The sequence below is a fragment of the Aspergillus fischeri genome, genomic scaffold (assembly GCF_000149645.3).
Source record: "Aspergillus fischeri NRRL 181 1099437636261 genomic scaffold, whole genome shotgun sequence".
Taxonomy (NCBI): Eukaryota; Fungi; Ascomycota; class Eurotiomycetes; order Eurotiales; family Aspergillaceae; genus Aspergillus; species Aspergillus fischeri.
The window spans coordinates 649,894-668,034 of NW_001509765.1; the positions used below are offsets into that span (position 1 = coordinate 649,894).

General features: G+C 52.1%; 9 protein-coding genes across 9 annotated transcripts; 7 read left to right on the forward strand and 2 right to left on the reverse strand.

The window, feature by feature from the left end:
- Window positions 1-1,615: 1,615 nt before the first annotated feature.
- Window positions 1,616-2,136, forward strand: NFIA_030650 (uncharacterized protein; the record flags this gene model as incomplete). Its single annotated transcript, XM_001262528.1, has 2 exons — window positions 1,616-1,953; window positions 2,100-2,136. The coding sequence occupies 2 exons, from the start codon at window positions 1,616-1,618 to the stop codon at window positions 2,134-2,136; spliced, it is 375 nt and encodes a 124-aa protein (XP_001262529.1).
- A 230-nt stretch (window positions 2,137-2,366) lies between these two features.
- NFIA_030660 (putative 2-ketogluconate transporter) lies at window positions 2,367-4,202 on the reverse strand (the record flags this gene model as incomplete). The annotated part of the gene is made up of 5 exons (XM_001262529.1): window positions 2,367-2,608; window positions 2,667-2,878; window positions 2,938-3,456; window positions 3,506-3,783; window positions 3,855-4,202. 5 exons carry the CDS (start codon window positions 4,200-4,202, stop codon window positions 2,367-2,369), a joined length of 1,599 nt encoding a protein of 532 aa, XP_001262530.1.
- Window positions 4,203-4,849: 647 nt separating this feature from the next.
- On the forward strand, window positions 4,850-5,956 carry NFIA_030670 (glycoside hydrolase family 88/105 protein; the record flags this gene model as incomplete). Its single annotated transcript, XM_001262530.1, has 1 exon — window positions 4,850-5,956. The coding sequence occupies one exon, from the start codon at window positions 4,850-4,852 to the stop codon at window positions 5,954-5,956; it is 1,107 nt and encodes a 368-aa protein (XP_001262531.1).
- A 1,625-nt stretch (window positions 5,957-7,581) lies between these two features.
- Window positions 7,582-8,292, forward strand: NFIA_030680 (uncharacterized protein; the record flags this gene model as incomplete). Its single annotated transcript, XM_001262531.1, has 2 exons — window positions 7,582-7,695; window positions 7,747-8,292. The coding sequence occupies 2 exons, from the start codon at window positions 7,582-7,584 to the stop codon at window positions 8,290-8,292; spliced, it is 660 nt and encodes a 219-aa protein (XP_001262532.1).
- A 379-nt stretch (window positions 8,293-8,671) lies between these two features.
- NFIA_030690 (putative NmrA-like family protein) lies at window positions 8,672-9,694 on the forward strand (the record flags this gene model as incomplete). Its single annotated transcript, XM_001262532.1, has 3 exons — window positions 8,672-8,980; window positions 9,029-9,123; window positions 9,172-9,694. 3 exons carry the CDS (start codon window positions 8,672-8,674, stop codon window positions 9,692-9,694), a joined length of 927 nt encoding a protein of 308 aa, XP_001262533.1.
- A 377-nt stretch (window positions 9,695-10,071) lies between these two features.
- NFIA_030700 (aldehyde dehydrogenase family protein) lies at window positions 10,072-11,584 on the reverse strand (the record flags this gene model as incomplete). The annotated part of the gene is made up of 3 exons (XM_001262533.1): window positions 10,072-10,698; window positions 10,743-11,522; window positions 11,567-11,584. 3 exons carry the CDS (start codon window positions 11,582-11,584, stop codon window positions 10,072-10,074), a joined length of 1,425 nt encoding a protein of 474 aa, XP_001262534.1.
- A 1,099-nt stretch (window positions 11,585-12,683) lies between these two features.
- Window positions 12,684-14,167, forward strand: NFIA_030710 (acyl-CoA dehydrogenase family protein; the record flags this gene model as incomplete). Its single annotated transcript, XM_001262534.1, has 5 exons — window positions 12,684-13,097; window positions 13,154-13,468; window positions 13,516-13,603; window positions 13,648-13,951; window positions 14,002-14,167. 5 exons carry the CDS (start codon window positions 12,684-12,686, stop codon window positions 14,165-14,167), a joined length of 1,287 nt encoding a protein of 428 aa, XP_001262535.1.
- A 308-nt stretch (window positions 14,168-14,475) lies between these two features.
- NFIA_030720 (isocitrate lyase/PEP mutase family protein) lies at window positions 14,476-15,621 on the forward strand (the record flags this gene model as incomplete). The annotated part of the gene is made up of 4 exons (XM_001262535.1): window positions 14,476-14,566; window positions 14,613-14,911; window positions 14,969-15,292; window positions 15,346-15,621. The coding sequence occupies 4 exons, from the start codon at window positions 14,476-14,478 to the stop codon at window positions 15,619-15,621; spliced, it is 990 nt and encodes a 329-aa protein (XP_001262536.1).
- Window positions 15,622-16,092: 471 nt separating this feature from the next.
- NFIA_030730 (NAD-dependent epimerase/dehydratase family protein) lies at window positions 16,093-17,416 on the forward strand (the record flags this gene model as incomplete). Its single annotated transcript, XM_001262536.1, has 5 exons — window positions 16,093-16,440; window positions 16,483-16,608; window positions 16,657-16,738; window positions 16,789-16,898; window positions 16,949-17,416. 5 exons carry the CDS (start codon window positions 16,093-16,095, stop codon window positions 17,414-17,416), a joined length of 1,134 nt encoding a protein of 377 aa, XP_001262537.1.
- Between the last annotated feature and the right edge of the window lie 725 nt (window positions 17,417-18,141).

An 18,141-nucleotide genomic window follows, 5' to 3' on the forward strand; every position in this document is an offset into this window, starting at 1 on the left:
TGATCCACGTTCAGAAGTGTCCACAGACATTTCCCATTCGCCCGAGATGTCCAGAGCATGACTGCTACCATTTAACGAGGACTCCCAGGGAGAGGCTCGAGTCAGGTGACCTCCGAGGAGATACGAGGACGAATCTCTTCGTTGGTGACCTGTTTGGGAAAGTGGCTGTCTGATGCCGCCTTGACTCTGCGAGGACAAGTTTGGATCTCTGCTGCTTTAACTTCAATTGGAAGCCTCGGAATTGGAGAGGACCCCACTTGGGAAAGTGTCCACTTTTCTCGGGTCCTTTGCCTAGCTCGGTGACAGTGACTCCGACCAACAGTCCTCGGCTCCTGAGCATACCTAAATGTTGATACTAAACGACATGGCGGTTACTTGGTGAAGGGTTGAACGATGTATTCTCATTTTACGATCTGTTTTCTATTATGACTGGTGAAACAATTATGATTACTTAATTCACATCAGAAGCACCATGCATCTACGGCTACCCAGGTCGCAAGATCTGCCCTCAATAGCAGACGTGGCCGCACAAGCTATGCTTGAAGATGAGCTTTTTGCATACCTCTGCCTCTGGCGGAAAGAGTATCATGCCGATTATTAGAACTTCCTGCGCAGATTGCGCTCCAAATTTCTGTCAGGCTGGTTGATCATCGGTGCCGTCGAGGACGTCTTACCGGTCGCGGATAGCGCCGAGCTCTCACCATGAGTTGTCGGATACGCTTCCTGGGAACGCGTTGATACAAGGGCGGATAAGTCCACGACGCAATGGAGGGGGACGAAGGAGACAATATGATGGAATGGTTTGTTCCATCGCGCTTGATCCAAGAACACACAGGAGAGGAACATCGCTAATCGCAAGCTTTCTCTCTCTTTCAGTTCTCAAAGACCCTACCGATCTTTTCTTCTACTGTCTATATCCCGACCGCAGTGTCGTCAAAGCTCGCCTAGCGAGCTACAACGCTCTGAAGACAGAATATGTCCATTCTCTCCCTTTATGGAGCTATGGTATCTAGCTATTTTGGCGGTTCATCCCGAATATCAACGGCGAGGAATTGGTCGAAGCTTGGTAAATTGGGTCCTAGACCCAGCTTGCTAGGAGGATACGCCTGCTAGCCTCAAGCCAGTGCCAGAGGAACATGGCTTCACGGGAAACTGGGATATGAGACTGTGAATCAGATAGATACACCTTGTGCAGGGCATCATAATGCTCGCAATGCTCTGGCACATTTCAGCCGTCAACAAACCAGCGGGGCTCGGAACTCCAACCCACAGAGTTCAGTTCCGGCGTCGATGCATATTTTCCCACCGACAATGAGCCGGTCAAAGAATAATTATCGTCCACGGTCACTGTGTAGCTCTGTCAACTCCATACTTTGAGACACTTAGTCTCGATTACAGCTGTTGACTGACTGCGTTTTAACATGCTGAAACTACACCACAGATCGCTTGATAGCTACCCCTAGCGCCAATCGAATACTGAGAATCAGGCATTCCTCTTTCTCTTTTCGATTTGTGCATTTTGCAATTCTCTGCACTCTTATCCATGAGTCACCGAGACTAGCTTACCGCTCCTTGGTGAACAGCTTGGCGGGGTTCCTTTGTCTAAGCATACAGTATGGGCTCTGAGGCAACCTGGGACGAGTCATTCCAGAAAGACACCGTGGCCCCAATGGTTGTGCCGCCGTCCGAATCCGACGACCTCTTCGAGTTCTGGAAGAACACCGTCAGTTCGGTCTGCCACATGATGGTGACAGTCAAGATGGGCAGACCCGGTGACGCGGACGCGGCAGTGGGCAGCCGATTCCGCGTGTTCGGCATCGAGAATCTGCTCGTGGCGGACATGAGCGTTGTGCCAGTTCTCCTGAGCACCCACTTGCAGGTTCCCGCGTATATGATCGGTATGACCTGCGCGGAGGTGTTGATCGAGGAATATGATCTAAACAGTGCGAAGCGGTAGTTTCAAGCCGCGGCTGTATACCTGCTTCAGAAATAGATACTAGATAGTATTTGTCTAATTCACACGACGAACCGAATAGTAACTAACGCCTTGGCCGTGTCTCGAAGAAATCCCATTAGGTGAGTTGTGAAAGAGGCTCTAGCCTTCTCCACTATGCCGGAGAGCAGTTCGGAGTGTAGACTGCCTTTGGTATTTGCAAGAGTTTATGCATACTCTACAGCACTGACCAGTCCGAGGTCGTCAGAAAAACCAAAACACCCGTTTAAATGTACGGTTGAGCGGGTACGGATGAATAAGATTCCGCTACAGAAAACACATACGGGAACATTAAACGCTGTGCTATTACCAATCGATAACATCCAACACGTACATAAATAAACCCTTCATAACCATAACCATGTGCAGACATCTAGTAGATATACCGGAAATGCAAATTCTCCTGGTCCGTGCGGTCCTCAAAGGCATGGGTGAGGTTGTTATCCGCCGCGGACAGGCCACTCTCCTCCAGCACACGGGCCTTCCTCTTGTTCTGGAGGACGAGCCAGAAGCGCAGGAAGATGATGGCGAGGGTCAGGCAGACGTAGCAGCCCAGGTGGACGCCGAAAGCGATGAAGTAGCGGGGGGCGTCTCTGTCGAGGAAGACTTGAGGGCCTGGATGAGATTCGTGTCAGTTTGGAGTCTGCTTTTTGGGGGAATGAAGGAGGACTACCGATGGAGTTGCCGACGGCCCAGGAGACGAAGGTGGCTGCTACGACGGTGGATTTCTTGGTGGCGCCGGCGATGTTGCGGGAGACCATGGAGAGGCAGAGGGTCTGGGCGGACCAGAAGGAGAGGGTAATGTAGTAGCTGATTAGCAGGCCGACCTTGGTGCCCATGTTCTTGTTCTCAACGGTCATGAGGACGATGGTTCCGACGTAGGATCTGGGATGGGCCATGGTGTCAGTGGATGGGACGCTAGCAGTAGAAAAGGGAAAACTCACGGGATGACAAAAGCCAGCATGACGAGCAGATTCTGTCCGGTCTTCTTGACCAGCCAGGCGGAGCCCAGGAGGACGATAATGATATAGAAGCCCAGGACCATGGCGAGAAGCTGCGTCTGCAGCACGGTGAACTTGAAGCCGCTGATGATGATGTTGGCGAACGCACCCAGACCGCTGGTCGGCAGGGTGGTGAAGATCTGAATGGCGCAGTAGCAGTACATCTGGGGATCGCGGAAGGCCTCCCACATCTGGTAGGCGCGGAACTTCTTGTTCTGCATACCAGTCTGGTTGGCGCGGACTCGCTCGACCATCAGGTGCTTGTCCTCCTCGCTGAAGCACTTGGCGCGCATAGGCGAGTCGGGCATCCAGAAGATGACGAAGACACCCCACAGCACGGAGATGACGCCGTAGGTGATGAAAAGGGCCTGCCACGAGTGGATGGCCTTGTCCTTGCCGATCAGACTGAAGCAGTATGCGAGCAGACCGCCGACGATCTGCTGACCACCATTCATCATGTACCTGATGGATTGTCAGGAGCATTCATGTTAACGTTGTGTGATCGACATACCAGTAGGTTACGGTCGACGCCTGCTCCTCTCTCTTGTACCACATACTGGACAGCAAGACGAAGGTTGGCTGGCAGCAGGCCTCAAAGATACCCAGCAGGGTACGCAGCACGACCATGTGCGTGAAATTCTTGCTAACAGCATGCAGAGCCAGCACGGCACCCCAGAGACAAATGTTGATGCCCAGGTACTTGGCAATAGGAACACGTTGGATAATCCAGTTGGTCGGGTATTCGACGATCAAGACGGCGATGTAGATACAGGTGGTGAGCCAGGAGTACTAGAGCGATGGCCATTAGCATCCGTCGCTCATATAAGATATCCCAGTGAGAAAAGGGATGAAAAAGTCACCTTCTGGCCGTTCTGCAAATGCAGATCGGTACGGATTCCCATGATAGAGGCAAAAGACAAGGTACCCTTATCCAGAGCCTGGAGGAAATACGTTAAGATCATGATGATCAGCACGCGGCGATCGATCATGCGTCTCAAACGCTTGCTGGTAGCTTCATCGACATCGACCTGTCCGCGAGCCACATACTCCTGGAGATCCTTGTCCATCCGAGAGTAGTCGGCCTCATCTTTCATGAGCCCATCAGACAACACCCGTTCGACATGGTTGATGTCCTTGGGCTGCTTCCGGTCATCTCCAGCTTCTGGTGAGCTGGAGGTCACCGGGCTCGAGGCAAGCTTTTCTGCCATGACGGTAGAATCAGAGCTTGTGGAATATGGAGATCAAAGAAACCAAAGCTTGAGAGCAGTGCGAACAGATACCAGCAGCAAAGGGGGAGAGGTCCGACCGAGAAGTAAGACACGGGGGAGCTCTGGCCTTTTTATCAAGAGAAAGCAGCCCAGGCTTGTCGAGTCTCAGACAAACAGCCAATTCGAGAGATCATTACCCCGGTCGCAACACAAATCGACTGTGCGGATGGTTTCCTGGCTGGCTTGACTCTTTTCCCCGGCTTTCTTGGCAACGCCTCCCCATGGGACAAATGACTGGAGATAACTGGATCTGAGAGGTAAGCGGGGTGGAATGGCCCGAGAGCACTGACAGGGTCAACCACTCAACGGTTCCTATCCGTAACCGATTTAGACACGGCCAATAACGTCGCTTCTAGATTCGAATTGGCTCCTGCTTGGCGTTGGGTTTCGGTGCGTCGATGGCCCGAAGACTGCTGTGTCCCACGCGGAGAATTCCCCCCATTTCTTCCGCGTATCATCAGTGGCCGGTTCCACCCCGCAGGATTTATAGCCAGATGCAGCGAGTCAGCCTTTTATTATCCCGGAGAAAGTGAATAAAGAAAGACCGCTTGCCGATTGACCATTGCTGCATAAACAAATAAACAAGAATGGCTTCCAACAGACCCTCGCAGACCGAGGTCCATCAGACCGTCAAGCAGCTCATCAATAACCTGGTCAACATCAAAGACGCCACAGGAAAGTTCCTGCTGCGGCTACAGGATGGCCGCGTCATTGACACCAAATCCTGGCACGGATGGGAGTGGACGCATGGTATCGGCCTGTACGGCATCTGGAAGTACTATGAGATGACCGGCGACGAGTCCCTCCTGCGCATTATTGAAGATTGGTTTGCTGCACGGTTCGCCGAAGGCGGCACCACCAAGAATATCAACACCATGGCTGTCTTCCTGACGCTGGCCTACGTCTACGAGAAGACGGGCAACGTGACCTACCTGCCTTGGCTGGATGCTTGGGCCGAATGGGCCATGTACGAGCTGCCTCGCACGCGATACGGCGGCATGCAGCACGCGACCTACCTGACCGAGAACTACCAGCAGCTGTGGGACGACACGCTAATGATGACCGTCCTGCCGCTGGCGAAGATCGGCAAGCTCCTCAACCGTCCCGAGTACATTGCCGAGGCCAAGAGGCAATTTCTCGTTCACATCAAGTACCTCTTCGACACCCAAACAGGGCTTTGGTTCCACGGCTGGACCTTCGAGGAGGGAGGGCACAACTTTGCACGAGCGCGCTGGGCCCGCGGTAACAGCTGGGTCACCATCGTCATTCCTGAGATCATCGAGCTGCTCGACCTCGAGCCGACAGATCCGATCCGCGTCCACCTCATCGACACGCTCGAGGCCCAGTGCGAGGCCCTGCAGCGGCTGCAGGAGAGCGAGACGGGTTTCTGGCATACCCTCCTCGACCATCCGGACTCATACATCGAAGCGTCCGCAACCGCGGGGTTTGCGTATGGCATCTTGAAAGCCGTCCGCAAGCGGTACATCGGCGCGCAGTATCGGCCCGTCGCAGAGAAAGCGATTCTGGCCGTGATGAGCGCAGTGGATGAGCACGGAGAGCTCCAGAATACCAGCTTTGGCACGGGAATGGGTGATTGCTTGCAGTTCTACAAGGACATTCCGCTGACGGCGATGCCATACGGACAGGCGATGGCAATCATGGCGTTGGGAGAGTATCTGCGGACATGTTTATAGGTTCAGTTCTTTTGTTATCTTATGAAGAGCTGCATTGATAGATTGGTTGGTCGGAGTTGACTTTGTATATGGTTTTCTGCGGCAAATTCATGTGTCAGTCTTGCGTGACTTGAATCACTTGATGAAAGAGCAAACATCTCGAGAATTTTACTTCACCATGTTATGTAGAGAGTTCCCGACTGGCAGTTCCTCATCGATGATGAGCACCGTACGGGCAGTTTGTCGGTATCAGCTCTCCGCAGGTGAATAATAAAGACCAAATTGATTGGAAATTCCACAGATTTAAACAGTCACTGTCCATGAAGTGATTGGCATGTACATTAAACGTGAGCTCAGATGTGGACACTGGGATCAGCGGGCGGGCGGAAAAGGATTCCGGATAGCTTCAGGATCGATGGAAATGGTAAGACGACGTATGCAAACCCAGAACAGTCCAATTAACCTCGCAGAAAACTATAAGACCGAGACCTTGTAAACTGATTCAGCGAGCAAAGGGTCTCATTGTGTCGGAGCCTGTACCGGCACCCATAGAACCACGTGATGCTGCGGCACTTCACATTGACATCCACCACAACAGACGCCAACATGCTTTGATCTGAGAAGATCAATGAGCCTGGCTCTACTTGTTGCTATATGCATAGCACGGTATGTACTCTACGATGTTGCCACTTGGGACACCTTTCTAAAGCTGCATTAGACTTATCTGGCATGCTCGGTTCTCTGCTGATAATCTGCGGATTCGGTTCTCTCGACAACAACCGTCTCAGCATCAGACGACACATCAATACTCAGCTACGAGCATATCAAGAAAAAGCAACCGCTACAGATTCAAACAACAAGCTCACCCAGGTCGAATCCACCACACAACCTAAAGGTCCGATCCGCAGCCTTGGATGGCCTGGTTGACCAGCTGTATAAACCACTCTACAACAAGCAAAGAATCCAGTATCAGGCTAGTTTGAACAAGGCGGTTTCTTTACAGGCAATCAATGAGACTTGGTCCACCTCTAAGCCCATGATCCTTTTCCACACACTGTGGTTGCGCCATGAATTCCTTGACGGAAAACTTGAGCGGTCAGGTATGGGAAAAAAGAGCCGTTCAATTTCTTCCATGTGCGCAGTAGTTGACAAAGGTTTATCCGCATCTAGTGCGGCCAATCCTACTGCTGGACGTTGCATTGTGGACATCCGCACTGAGAGGCCGCCAGCTGCCTGAAGTCTCCGCTGTGGACTTTACTCGATGAATAAGGAATCTAATCTAGGATCAATTCCACGACATGTCAAAGGATATCCGAGTTTGTCCAGTGTCAACGGCTCTTTGTATGCTTTAAGCGATGCTTTTCTTTGTTCTGTCGAATACCGCCAAAGTAGTCAATACGACGGCTCACGGATCCTATTGTTGAATCGAGCTCAATAGGGAAAAGAATCACGACACCGGATCGACGAGCAAATGATGTTTGATCTAAGGCATTCGACAATAGTTGTTTCCATTTGAGAATAGAGAAGTGACAGTCTTTGCAACGGCATCATAAATAGTAAGGGTTCCTCGTCGAAGACTCTGACTTGTTAAATATTCTCACCGCCTGCTCTCTCTCTAGAAATTTTTATACAAGATTCAAACCAACATGACGGATCAGTCCAAGAAGAGACGCGCAGCGGTTAGTGGTCCTGCAGGATCAGACAGGAAGAAAACCCGGCGCACAAAGCCCGAAAACAGCGACTCGGATGAGCCCATTGTGGTAAGTACATCTACCAAGCAGATCTCCCAAATCATTCTGACATGACAACAGCTCAGCCGGATTCCCAGTCAACCCCCATCTCCAGCTCTGCCGAGATCCACCCGTTCCGCCGCTCCCGCCCCGGTCCCAGCCCCAGCTGCTCGCCGAGCCGCTCCTCCTGCTCCCCCTCTGATCTCCACTGGGTCTATGGTTGCAACCTTCTCGCCCTGTCTCCGGTGCATCAAGAAATGGACCGACGATGACTCGACCGTCTGCCACCGCGACGCTGCGCTCGGGAAGTGTCGTTCCTGCAGCCAAGCCGGCGCGGAATGCAGCGGACTTCCGCATCACTTTTACGGCCCGCTCTCCGCGGCGCAGAAACCCACTGGTCGTGCGCGACGGAGAGCATGCACTGGGATTAAGAATGCTCTGGAGGCATATGAGCGCAAGAATGAAGAGGAAGTACCTACCAAGGAAAATGCTGGATCTGGATCGTCGGGACAAGAGAGGAGCGAGATGTTGAAGGCGATCCGGTTGTTGAATAAGAATGTATTTCGGTTGATGAATACCATTCGGGAAGTTCGTGGGATGGAGCTCATCGCTGACGAGGAGATTTGATCTGAAAGGACAGTTGTGAAGATGTTGTCCTATGGCTTTCGTGCACTAGTGATGCCAGGCTCCACATCATCACATGTTTGGTTAGATTTAGGTGTCATCAACGAGAGAATACAGCCATTGATTATTTACGTAAAATGCCATTATTATTTGACAGTCCTTCTCAGCTCTCATTCGATCTGATTCTATGGCGGCAGTTGGCCCATCGTGCATCGTCATTGGCTTCGAGATCTCCAGCACCTGCTGCTGCTTACGAATCACCATGTCGCATGCAAGCCCAAGTTGATTATAAATCATCTCTCTCAACAACTAACTATAAAACTACGCTCACATCAGACACGAGTAAACTTTTATCGATGCCAATCAACAGAATAAGAACACCATGACCCTCAAATATCTCATTACCGGAGCTACCGGCGGCCTCGGCAAAGAAGTCCTCGCCTACTTCGAAGCCAACCGTCCCTCCGCAGAATACGCAGCCGCCTCATCGAGGGAGTCGAATCGAAAACAATTCGAAGAACGAGGAATTGCCTTTCGCCATGTAGACTATGATGACCCGCGCACGCTCGACGCAGCGTTTCCGGGCGTCGAGAATCTCTTCTTTGTCAGTACCAATGTCTTTGACAATGAGAGGCGCATCAAGCAGCATCGGAATTTCGTGGAGGCTGCCAAGAGAGCGGGTGTCAAACATGTACATTCCCTCCATCTTTCATTTTCATCAGCAGGGCTGACTGGATAGGTGTGGTATACGTCGCTCGCATTCGGGGGGTTGAAATCCGATTCCAAAGCGGCGATTCAGCAGGCCCATCTCCAGACGGAAGATTTACTCCGAGAGTAAGATACGACCATGACGTTTAGATGTACAGTTCACTGACCATCCAGGTCCGGAATCACATTCACCTCCATCCGCGAGGGAGTCTACGCCGATGCATTCCCGCTGTTCATCAACTGGTATCCCGATACCACCACCGTGTCCCTCCCCGCAGACGGACGCTGCGCTTTCACTCTGCGAAAAGAGCTCGGGGAAGCCAACGCCCGATTGATGCTTCAGGGTGGCCACGAGAACGAGATCGTCCTCCTGGCAGCAGGGGAGACCATCAGTTTCGCCGAGGCGGTGGATGTGATTAACGAGACGACCGGGCGGAACGTCCGATTCCAGATCGTCTCTCCGGACGAGTATGTGCGCTTGAGCGCAGCAAACGACCAGGGAGGCAAGCCCGCCGAGTTCTTCCAGGCGCTGGTGAGCTGGTACGAAAGTGTTGCGCAGGGGGAAATCAGCCATACCCATCCGTTGATGAAGGAGGTGCTGGGGCGGGAGCCCACCACGCCGCGGGAGGCGATTCGGGGGTTTTTGCTGGAGAATCGGGACTATACATGGCATCAGAATTATGTCAAAAGTAATTAGCATTATACATAATCGCTTAGTTGAGACCGAGGGTCAGTCTCGCGCGTCTTCCGCTGTGACTTACAGAGGGGTAGAGGAATAAAGATACACCTTCAATATGCTGTCCAGTCATTCTCAAGCTCATTGACTGACTAAAGCTATCTCGATATGCTGTACTCCCACGCAAACGTCATCACCGTCGACCCCTCGACGACGTGGTCGACTAATTCGGAACGGGGAGCTGTTGACCATGGACGAGGCCAGCTACGTAGTCCGCAGGTGGCGGCTGGGGCTGTCTTGACGGAGACTGAGGGATCGCCGGCCGGTGGAGTAGTTTCAATTATGGAAGATCGATGAAGATGATCATGTTGCATTACCAATGATATGACTGCATAAGGCTAAAGACTTGGCTTCACCCACAAGGTCTGGGAGTTACAATACGCGATCAACCCGTTCAGTCCCCATTCCGTGCCAATCCCGCTGGTCTTGTGTCCTCCGAACGGCGCCTTGGGCGAAACATCAAAGTGCGAGTTGATCCACACGCTCCCCGACTCAAGCTGATCGGCTATGCGACGCGCTCGCGTCATATCCTTGCTCCATACTGATGCCCCGAGCCCCGTGTCGGTGCCATTCGCCCGCGCAATGACATCGTCCTCGTCCGACCACTTGAGCATCGGCAGGATCGGCGCAAACGGCTCTTCTTGCACGACCCGGGCCGACTCAGGAGGGTTATCGACGATGGTCGGGGGGACGAAGTAGCCCGCTGAGTCCTGGATGGTTCCGCCAAGGGCCGTCGTCAGACCTTCTGTGGACAGGCTCTGCCAAAGATCCTTGGCCTTGTCGTACTGCATGCTGTTCTGCACGGGGCCAAAGAAGACGTCGGGCTCGGTGCCGTCGCCGACCTTGAGCGATCCCACAAACGCCACGAGCTTCTCCCGAAACTCGTCGTAGATCTTCTCGTGCACGTACAGTCGTTTGACCATCATGCAGATTTGGCTCGAGCAGAGGAAGGAGAGGATCCCGATCTGCGACGTCAGTAGTGCGCATCAGCTACAAACGAGGTGCATACCTTTGGAATGACTGCATCGATATTGACATCGTCGCAGACAATGGCCGGGTCGTTCCCGCCCAGCTCCAGCGTCACCCGCTTCAGGGTCTTCGCACAACTCGCCATGACGCGCTTCCCCGTGAGTATCGAGCCGGTAAAGCTGATCTTGTCGATGCCCAGGTGCTCCGTGATCATAGGGCCGAGGTCATCGCCTCCACTCAATGCCTGGACCACCCCGGGCGGGAAGCACTGCGCTGCCAGCTCAGCGAGCTTCAGGCCGCAGTACGGCGTATATGGGGAGGGTTTGACGATCACAGTGTTCCCTGTGTATACAGCGGGAACGATCTTGCCGACGGCCAGCAGGACGGGAAAGTTCCACGGCACGATGGCCCCGCAGACGCCGAGGGGGGTGTACCGCTGGATGATCTTATGTTCGTCCGTGTCTTCGATGACCGTTTCAGGGATCTCAATTGTGGGGATGCTGCGGGCCCACTGCACGGCCATTCCGACCTCGACGGTGGACTGGCTGAGCGGTTTGCCTTGTTCCTGCGTCATGAGCCGAGCCAGTGCGTCCTTGTTTGCTTCGATCTTGTCGGCAAAGGCGCTGAGGGCGGTGCGACGCTCATCGAACGAGGTCTTCGACCATGTGCGAAAGGCTTTGCGAGCGGCATCGACGGCTCGATCGAGATCTTCTTGTGTCGAAACGGGAACCTCGGGGTTGGGTTGTCTGTTCGCAGGGTTGATGCCGTGACGGGTTTGCAAGGTGGTGGTCAACTCATTGTTAATGACATTGTGGAAGGTCTGGACATGTTAGTAGACGGCGACCGAGGGATAGGAATCATTACCGTAATGTCCAAAGACATGATGATGGATTGATGCGTTGGTGGAGTAGTAGAATGAACTGGAACTTAAGAGAGATACTATTCACTGGTGACTGGCAGGAAGATGAGCCTTAAGTATGTGGCTCAGCAAGATCTGTCCCCTCATTCAGTCCTGGTCAAGCCTATCATCGATCAAGCAACGAGTTCCTGGACTGGTTAGTATTACTGTCAGGTATTCGATACTCAATTAGTGTTATTTTCAGTCAGCCACCGTGACACCAAGGCTGATCGTCAGCGATAGTAACTGTGATGCTGTGCGGGGCAATCCAATCGGTGTTGAGGCCGGCAATCCGACCAGCTACGGATGTTAATGACGGGAGTTAATCGCCTTGAAGGGTTCAAATAATAGGGTTCTCAAATCATGATCAATTGAATATGCTGTCTATGTAATGAAATAACGAGGTCGTGTTGCGAGAAAGCAGTTGTGTGCTGCCTCATGCGGTTGACAAACTCCGCTTAATTGATGGCGGGGCAGTAGGCGGAGTTGTTGTTTCTGTTCAATATGTGCCATGTAGGTGTACCACTACATCTGAATATCAGGCTAGCTTACAGCAAGATGCAGGATTTTGGGCTAACAGGCATGATAGGTACCGCAGGTGTGGCTGACACCGATTGTTACAATCCAGTTGCCATCGACAAGGCCACGAGCCATCTCTCTAGAGAAGCGAATGAGTATCAGGACTGACATCACAGTGATTGCATTCCAGAGAGAAATAAAACATCACACCTCCGGGTCTTCTGTGCTTTGCTGTCAGCCTTCGACAACTTCCGAGTAGGACAGAGTTAACCAAAATAATGAAAGAGCGGGGTTTCTCAGTCATTCTCAAGAGTTGTCGAAAAGCTGAAACATGACAAGCTCAGAAAGCACATTACTGTTGAATATGTACTTGGCTATCTGAGCTAAAATCTGACGTGATCTTTAAGAATATACCATCCCAGCCCCTGCTGTTCATGAGGGGTAGATATCAGACAGCGCTGGCGGGGATGGTCGAGTTCCATACAACATAAATAAGTATCTATAGTGGCATGGGCTTTTCTTCTTTCGAACAGGAGACCATCACATCAGACGGCGCACGGCAACATGGTCGACTTCACCCTCTCCAACTCCGAACAGCAAACAAGAGCGGCAGCACGCAGCTTTGCTGCTGCCCACTTAGCCGGCGCTCAAGCAATATATTCCGATCTCGCGACACCCGAAGAGCGATTTCAAAGCCTCCAGCCCATCTATGCCGCCGCAGTCAAGGCTAATCTCATCAAAGCCCAGGTTCCGGCTCAGATCGGGGGCAGCAGCACTAATTTGGTCGAGGCTGCGATCCTAGTAGAGGAGTTCTACGCCGTCGAGGCATCCGCTTCATTAACCATTTTCGGAACCGGACTGGGCTTGACTCCTGTTGCGCTGGCTTATCGGCCTTCAATTCAGAAATTCTTGGATCCCTTCCTTGCAAGCGAGGGGGCACCGCTTGCTTCGTTGGTGTTTTCGGAGCCTGCCGGCGTGGTATGCTTTCCGCTCTTCTTTCAGGTTCTTGTATGATTATGCTGATCGCGTCTTAGGCAAATTGGCTGGAACCTGGAGCGCCTGGTTTGCAAACAACAGCACGCCGGGAGGGAGATGAGTGGGTTGTGAACGGTGAAAAGATATGGGCGACCAACTCCGCAGGCTGGGACTTTCGAGGCGCCGATCTGAGCTGCGTGGTGTGTCGATGCGTTGACGAGGGCGAGGTTGCGCAAGCTTCCTGTCCCCAGGACCTCATCATGATTCTGCTGGTTACTCGGCAGGATATCCAAAGAAACGGACCAGACTGTTTCCAGGTCCTCAAACATGTCGAGACCGCGGGACACAAAGCTACCTCAGGACCGCATATCAAGGTAGGTTTGGTCTTTCCTCTACATTACGAATGACGCTGAAGAGACAGTACACAAACCTCCGGGTCCCAGTCGAAAACGTGCTCTGCGCGCCAGGCACCGGCGCTCCCATCGTGCTACACTCTTTTGAGATATCGGGTTGGTATTGTCCACCCCAGGAGAGAGCCAACTGACATCTACAGCAATGCTTGTGGGAGCCATGGGCGTCGGGGTGCAACGAGCCGTGTTCGATGCGGCCCTGGCCTTCTCTCACGATACACGCGGTGGCACCGTCCCGATCGCCCAACGTCAGTCCGTCGCGGACCTACTGATCAACATCAAAATGCGGACAGAGACATCGCGCTACCTGACGTGGAAAGCCGCGCACTGTTTGACGTCGGGTCCTGGCGAGCATGCACAGCGGCGGGAGCATGCCCTGCTGGCCAAGGTACATTGCTCCGATGCAGCGGTGCAGTCGTGTCTGGACGCGATCAATGCGGTGGGGGTGTACGTATTTCAATCTCAATCTTGTCTGCACAGCCTAACGCTGCTGGAAGGTCGGCGTATAACCTTGAAACGCCATTTGCTTCCCTCCTCGCTACTGCGCTTGTTCTGCCTATTTTTGACGGAGGGAATGTGGGGATCCGCCGACGGGCACTGCAGGATTTGTTCCTTGAAGAAGGATATCAGCCGTGGGGAACGACGTTTGGATTCGATAACTAGTAGGCAATTGCCTGTGAGGGTATGCGTCCTAGGTATGGCGTGTTCTCTCCGGTATTTCGCTGTCTTAGTATGCCGCAGCAATGGCCGTGCGCTGCAGCTATGGTAACTACGAATGCATGTTGAAAGAGGAAATTGATACCATTTTTCGACCAGCAATCTAAATTTAAGCATCTCAGTGCAACCAAGAAGAGACTGAAACAATCAAGCAAGTATACTGACGTGTCTCTCCCTCCGTCACGATGACTTCATCCCTCTTCTGCTCCCATCTGCGGGTAGAATGCCCTCTGCACCATTGATTGTTCTCCTCCATGCCATTGTATGCTCTTGTACACTCAGGCAAAATGAGTAGCATACAAAATAACAGACCAACAAGGCGTTTTCGGGAAGCCTTGAGGCAAGGTATGTCCACGGCGTCCCTTGCCGGAATCCCTAACACGTATACCAGGGAAATGCCTCATCGGACCCGGGGTCTTCGATGGGATCTCAACACGCGTTGCAAGCCAGGTCGGGTTTGACTTTTTGTACCTGGCCGGCAGCGGAGCCACAGGCTCGTACTGCGGCGAACCCGACCTCTCTGTCATGACCCAGACCGAGTTCTTTCAACTGGGGCGCATGGTCGCGCTGCACACAGAGCTACCTATCATTGCCGATGCGGATACCGGTTTCGGCGGACCGCTCAACATCTCTCGCACTGTGCGACTGTATGAGCACGCGGGAATCGCGGGACTGCACATTGAAGACCAGGTATGACAGGTTTCCGATTCGGATGTACCTTGTCCGTATTGACTGCAATCACATCAGGTCTTCCCCAAGCGGTGTGGCCAGCTCCAAGGTAAAGACGTCGTGGACCTGGAAGTCTTCATTGAGCGCGTCCGCAGCGCCGTCGAGGCACGCCAGGATCCGGACTTTGTCATCATCGCGCGGACGGATGCGCGGCAAGCCAAGAAGTTTGGCGGTCCAAACGCTGGATCGGAGGCCTTCCATGAAGGGATCAAGCGGCTCAAGGCTGCTGTAGCTGCGGGGGCCGATATGGTCTTCATGGAATCCCCGCGCACCGAGGACGAGTGTCGGACCCTGGTCAAGGAGATGGGAGATGTGCCCGTTCTGATCAATGTTCTTCCCAATGTGAGTAGGTCTCTTTTGAGCGATTCACAGCGGTGTGCTGACAGGGTATCCAGGGTCTCACTCCCAACTTGAAGATAGCAGAGTGCAATCGGCTGGGCTTTCGGGCTGCGATCTACCCGTGTACCGGGTTCATTCCTGCGATGCTGGCCATGCAACGGTCGTATGGTGCTCTAAAAGCCACGGGAACGGATCTTGAAGCGTGCGAGGGACAGACGATCAAAGATTTCTTCGACCAGGTTGGGTTGGGGGAGGCCTGGGAGTTTGATGCTAGAATTAGCGAGTTTAGCAAGAAGCAAACTGAGGGAAAAGGAGCTCAGGAGGAGAGTTGAAGGACATCTCATCCATCTTTTTCTTTTAGTAATGCATATCCAATTGGGTGGCAGACCTAGACATGTTTTGTTCACCCAGATCACCGGCCTCTTTTCTTCTCGAGCATATCACCAGCATAGCCACTTAGGTCTCGATGAGGAGCTCCATGTTTTCAGCGAAATGAGCAATGGAATTGCCGCAGTTGAATATCAGTGATGATAATGGTGACTCTAATTATTCTTCGGTCGGGTATAGCGCCAGCACTAACAAAAGCGGAAGAATAGAAAGTCTCCGGTGCTACTCGTAGGATTATCAATTCTTAGCAATACTCGATTTCTCCTTCGTCAGTGATTACTCAGTGCTATTATAGAGAATATAAGTTAACGTTCACCACGGGGGTACTCCCGTATCTCTCACTTTGCGAGATATCTTCGAGCCACCACCTGTCCACGTGTCATCTGTGCTTACAAGTCCGTCTATTATCTCCTGCAATGGGATATAACATCCTCGTCACCGGTGGCTCAGGCTACCTGGGAGGCACACTTTTGAACCAGTTAAAAAGCGCAGACCTCCCCAAATACCACAAGCTGTTTGCATCTGTGAGAACCTCCGCCCAGGCCGAGGCCGTGAAGCAGTACGCCGCCGAACCCCTGCAGTTTGATATGCAGGACGAGGCCAGCGTGCGCGACATCATCTTGCAAAAGAGAATCAATGTTGTCTTCTTTCTCGTCGACGCAATCAGCTCGAGCACTCAAGAGTCCTTTATCAAGGCGTTGGCGGAACTGAGCAAGACGACTGGACAGGACGTGCATTTTCTTCATGCAAGTTCTCATCCTTGGGTATTTTAATTCCCAGCTGCTGACTCTTATTGCGAGGCCTAGACCAGTGGAGCGAAAGCGTTCTCCAACCATGCTGGAGCTCCAACTGATCGTCTTCTTCTCGACGATGACCCCAACTTGTACGAGATTCAGAAATCTCAGCGGTCCTCGCTCCCGATCATGCAACGGGTTAGTTTGATAGGTTATCAACTGTTTCTCAATCTCATTACGTCTTAGGGCGTGGAAACAAACAATCGGATCATAGATCTGAGCGAATCTCTCGGTGTGAAAAGTTACATATTCTCCCCCTGCGTGGTTTGTAAGTTATTGCGCTTATCATGCAGAGCTAGGAACTGAACGTAAACACAGATGGTAAAGGAGAAGGATTCGGGAACATGGTGTCGATCCAAACAGCTGCTATCGTGAGAGCAGCCAAAGCAACTGGGCGAGTATACAATCTGAATGAAAGAGACGACTGGGTGAGTAATCTCCCACGCAATGACATCCAACTCTAATCTCCGGGTGACAGACTTGGCCGGTCTGCCATTTGCTTGACAACACCACGTTGTACGTCGAGATACTGCGGAAGATACTTTCACGCGAAGATATCCCCCACGGTCGAAATGGTTACTACCTCCCGTCAAGTGGTCGGGTTGCATGGAAAGACGTTTACGCATCCATTGCCACTGCGCTTTTCAAAAGAGGTCTCCTCGAGGATAGTGCTGTTTATTCGTCCGACGATGACATCCTAGGTGCTATGGCTGCGGCGCTCGAGTCACCGAAAGAGATGGTCGCGGTCCAAATTGGCGGCGAGTATGCGAATCCCTCTCAGGTCAAAGGTCACAAGAGTAACTGGTTTTCACACAGATGTCTTTTGGAAGCAAGGAATGGCCTCAAAATTGGCTGGAAGCCGGTGTTCCCTCCTGAGCATATCCTCGATGTCCTCGATCAAGAAGTCAATCTCGTTCTTTGCGACGATGCTCAGAAGTCTCGCTGAGATGTCTCGCAGAGAATCACGCGAGGTTGTCATCAATAAAGCAAATGAGCTTGGAACTGGCAATTGGCAGGAATCTTAATCCTCATAGTGTATGTTATGGTCGACAGGGATTTGTGTGTTGGTCGTCTTAATCTTTCTTGCGAAGTCTCTTGCATACCACGCAAGCTATACATCGTACTGCCATTATTAGGAAAATAGCTCCTTGGAGACACATATTTGACGTATCTAGATAAGATTCATTCCCGGCTTCTCAACCGGAGCTCAAATAACATAAACTCTCAGTTAATGTCGAAGAGTCACTTGGTCAAGATATCCTTGTAGAAGCCCTCTCTTTGCGCTATTTATGAACCTCTATCGCAAATTTGCAGTGTTTCTGGCTCATATAATAACCAGCTTCCCTCTTGCTACCATTGACATATCCAACTCTACTACTGTCTAGTCATGCAGTGGTTCCAACTTCCGACAATTTACGTAATGTGTGGTGTCCATCCTGAAATAACGCCAAAGGTGCCAGAGGCGTTAAGTGACAAGCCCTGGATAGTTCCAACCCAATCACACATAATCAAACGGATGATATAGGGCTGATACTAACTTCTACAAGGAAGTGCCAGATTCTTCCTAGGACGTGTTGGTAAAGTGATTAATACGAAGTTTCATCTCAGAATATGGGTGATTAATAAGCGATTCGAGTAACTGACTACTTGGCGGAAGCGACAGCAGTATGA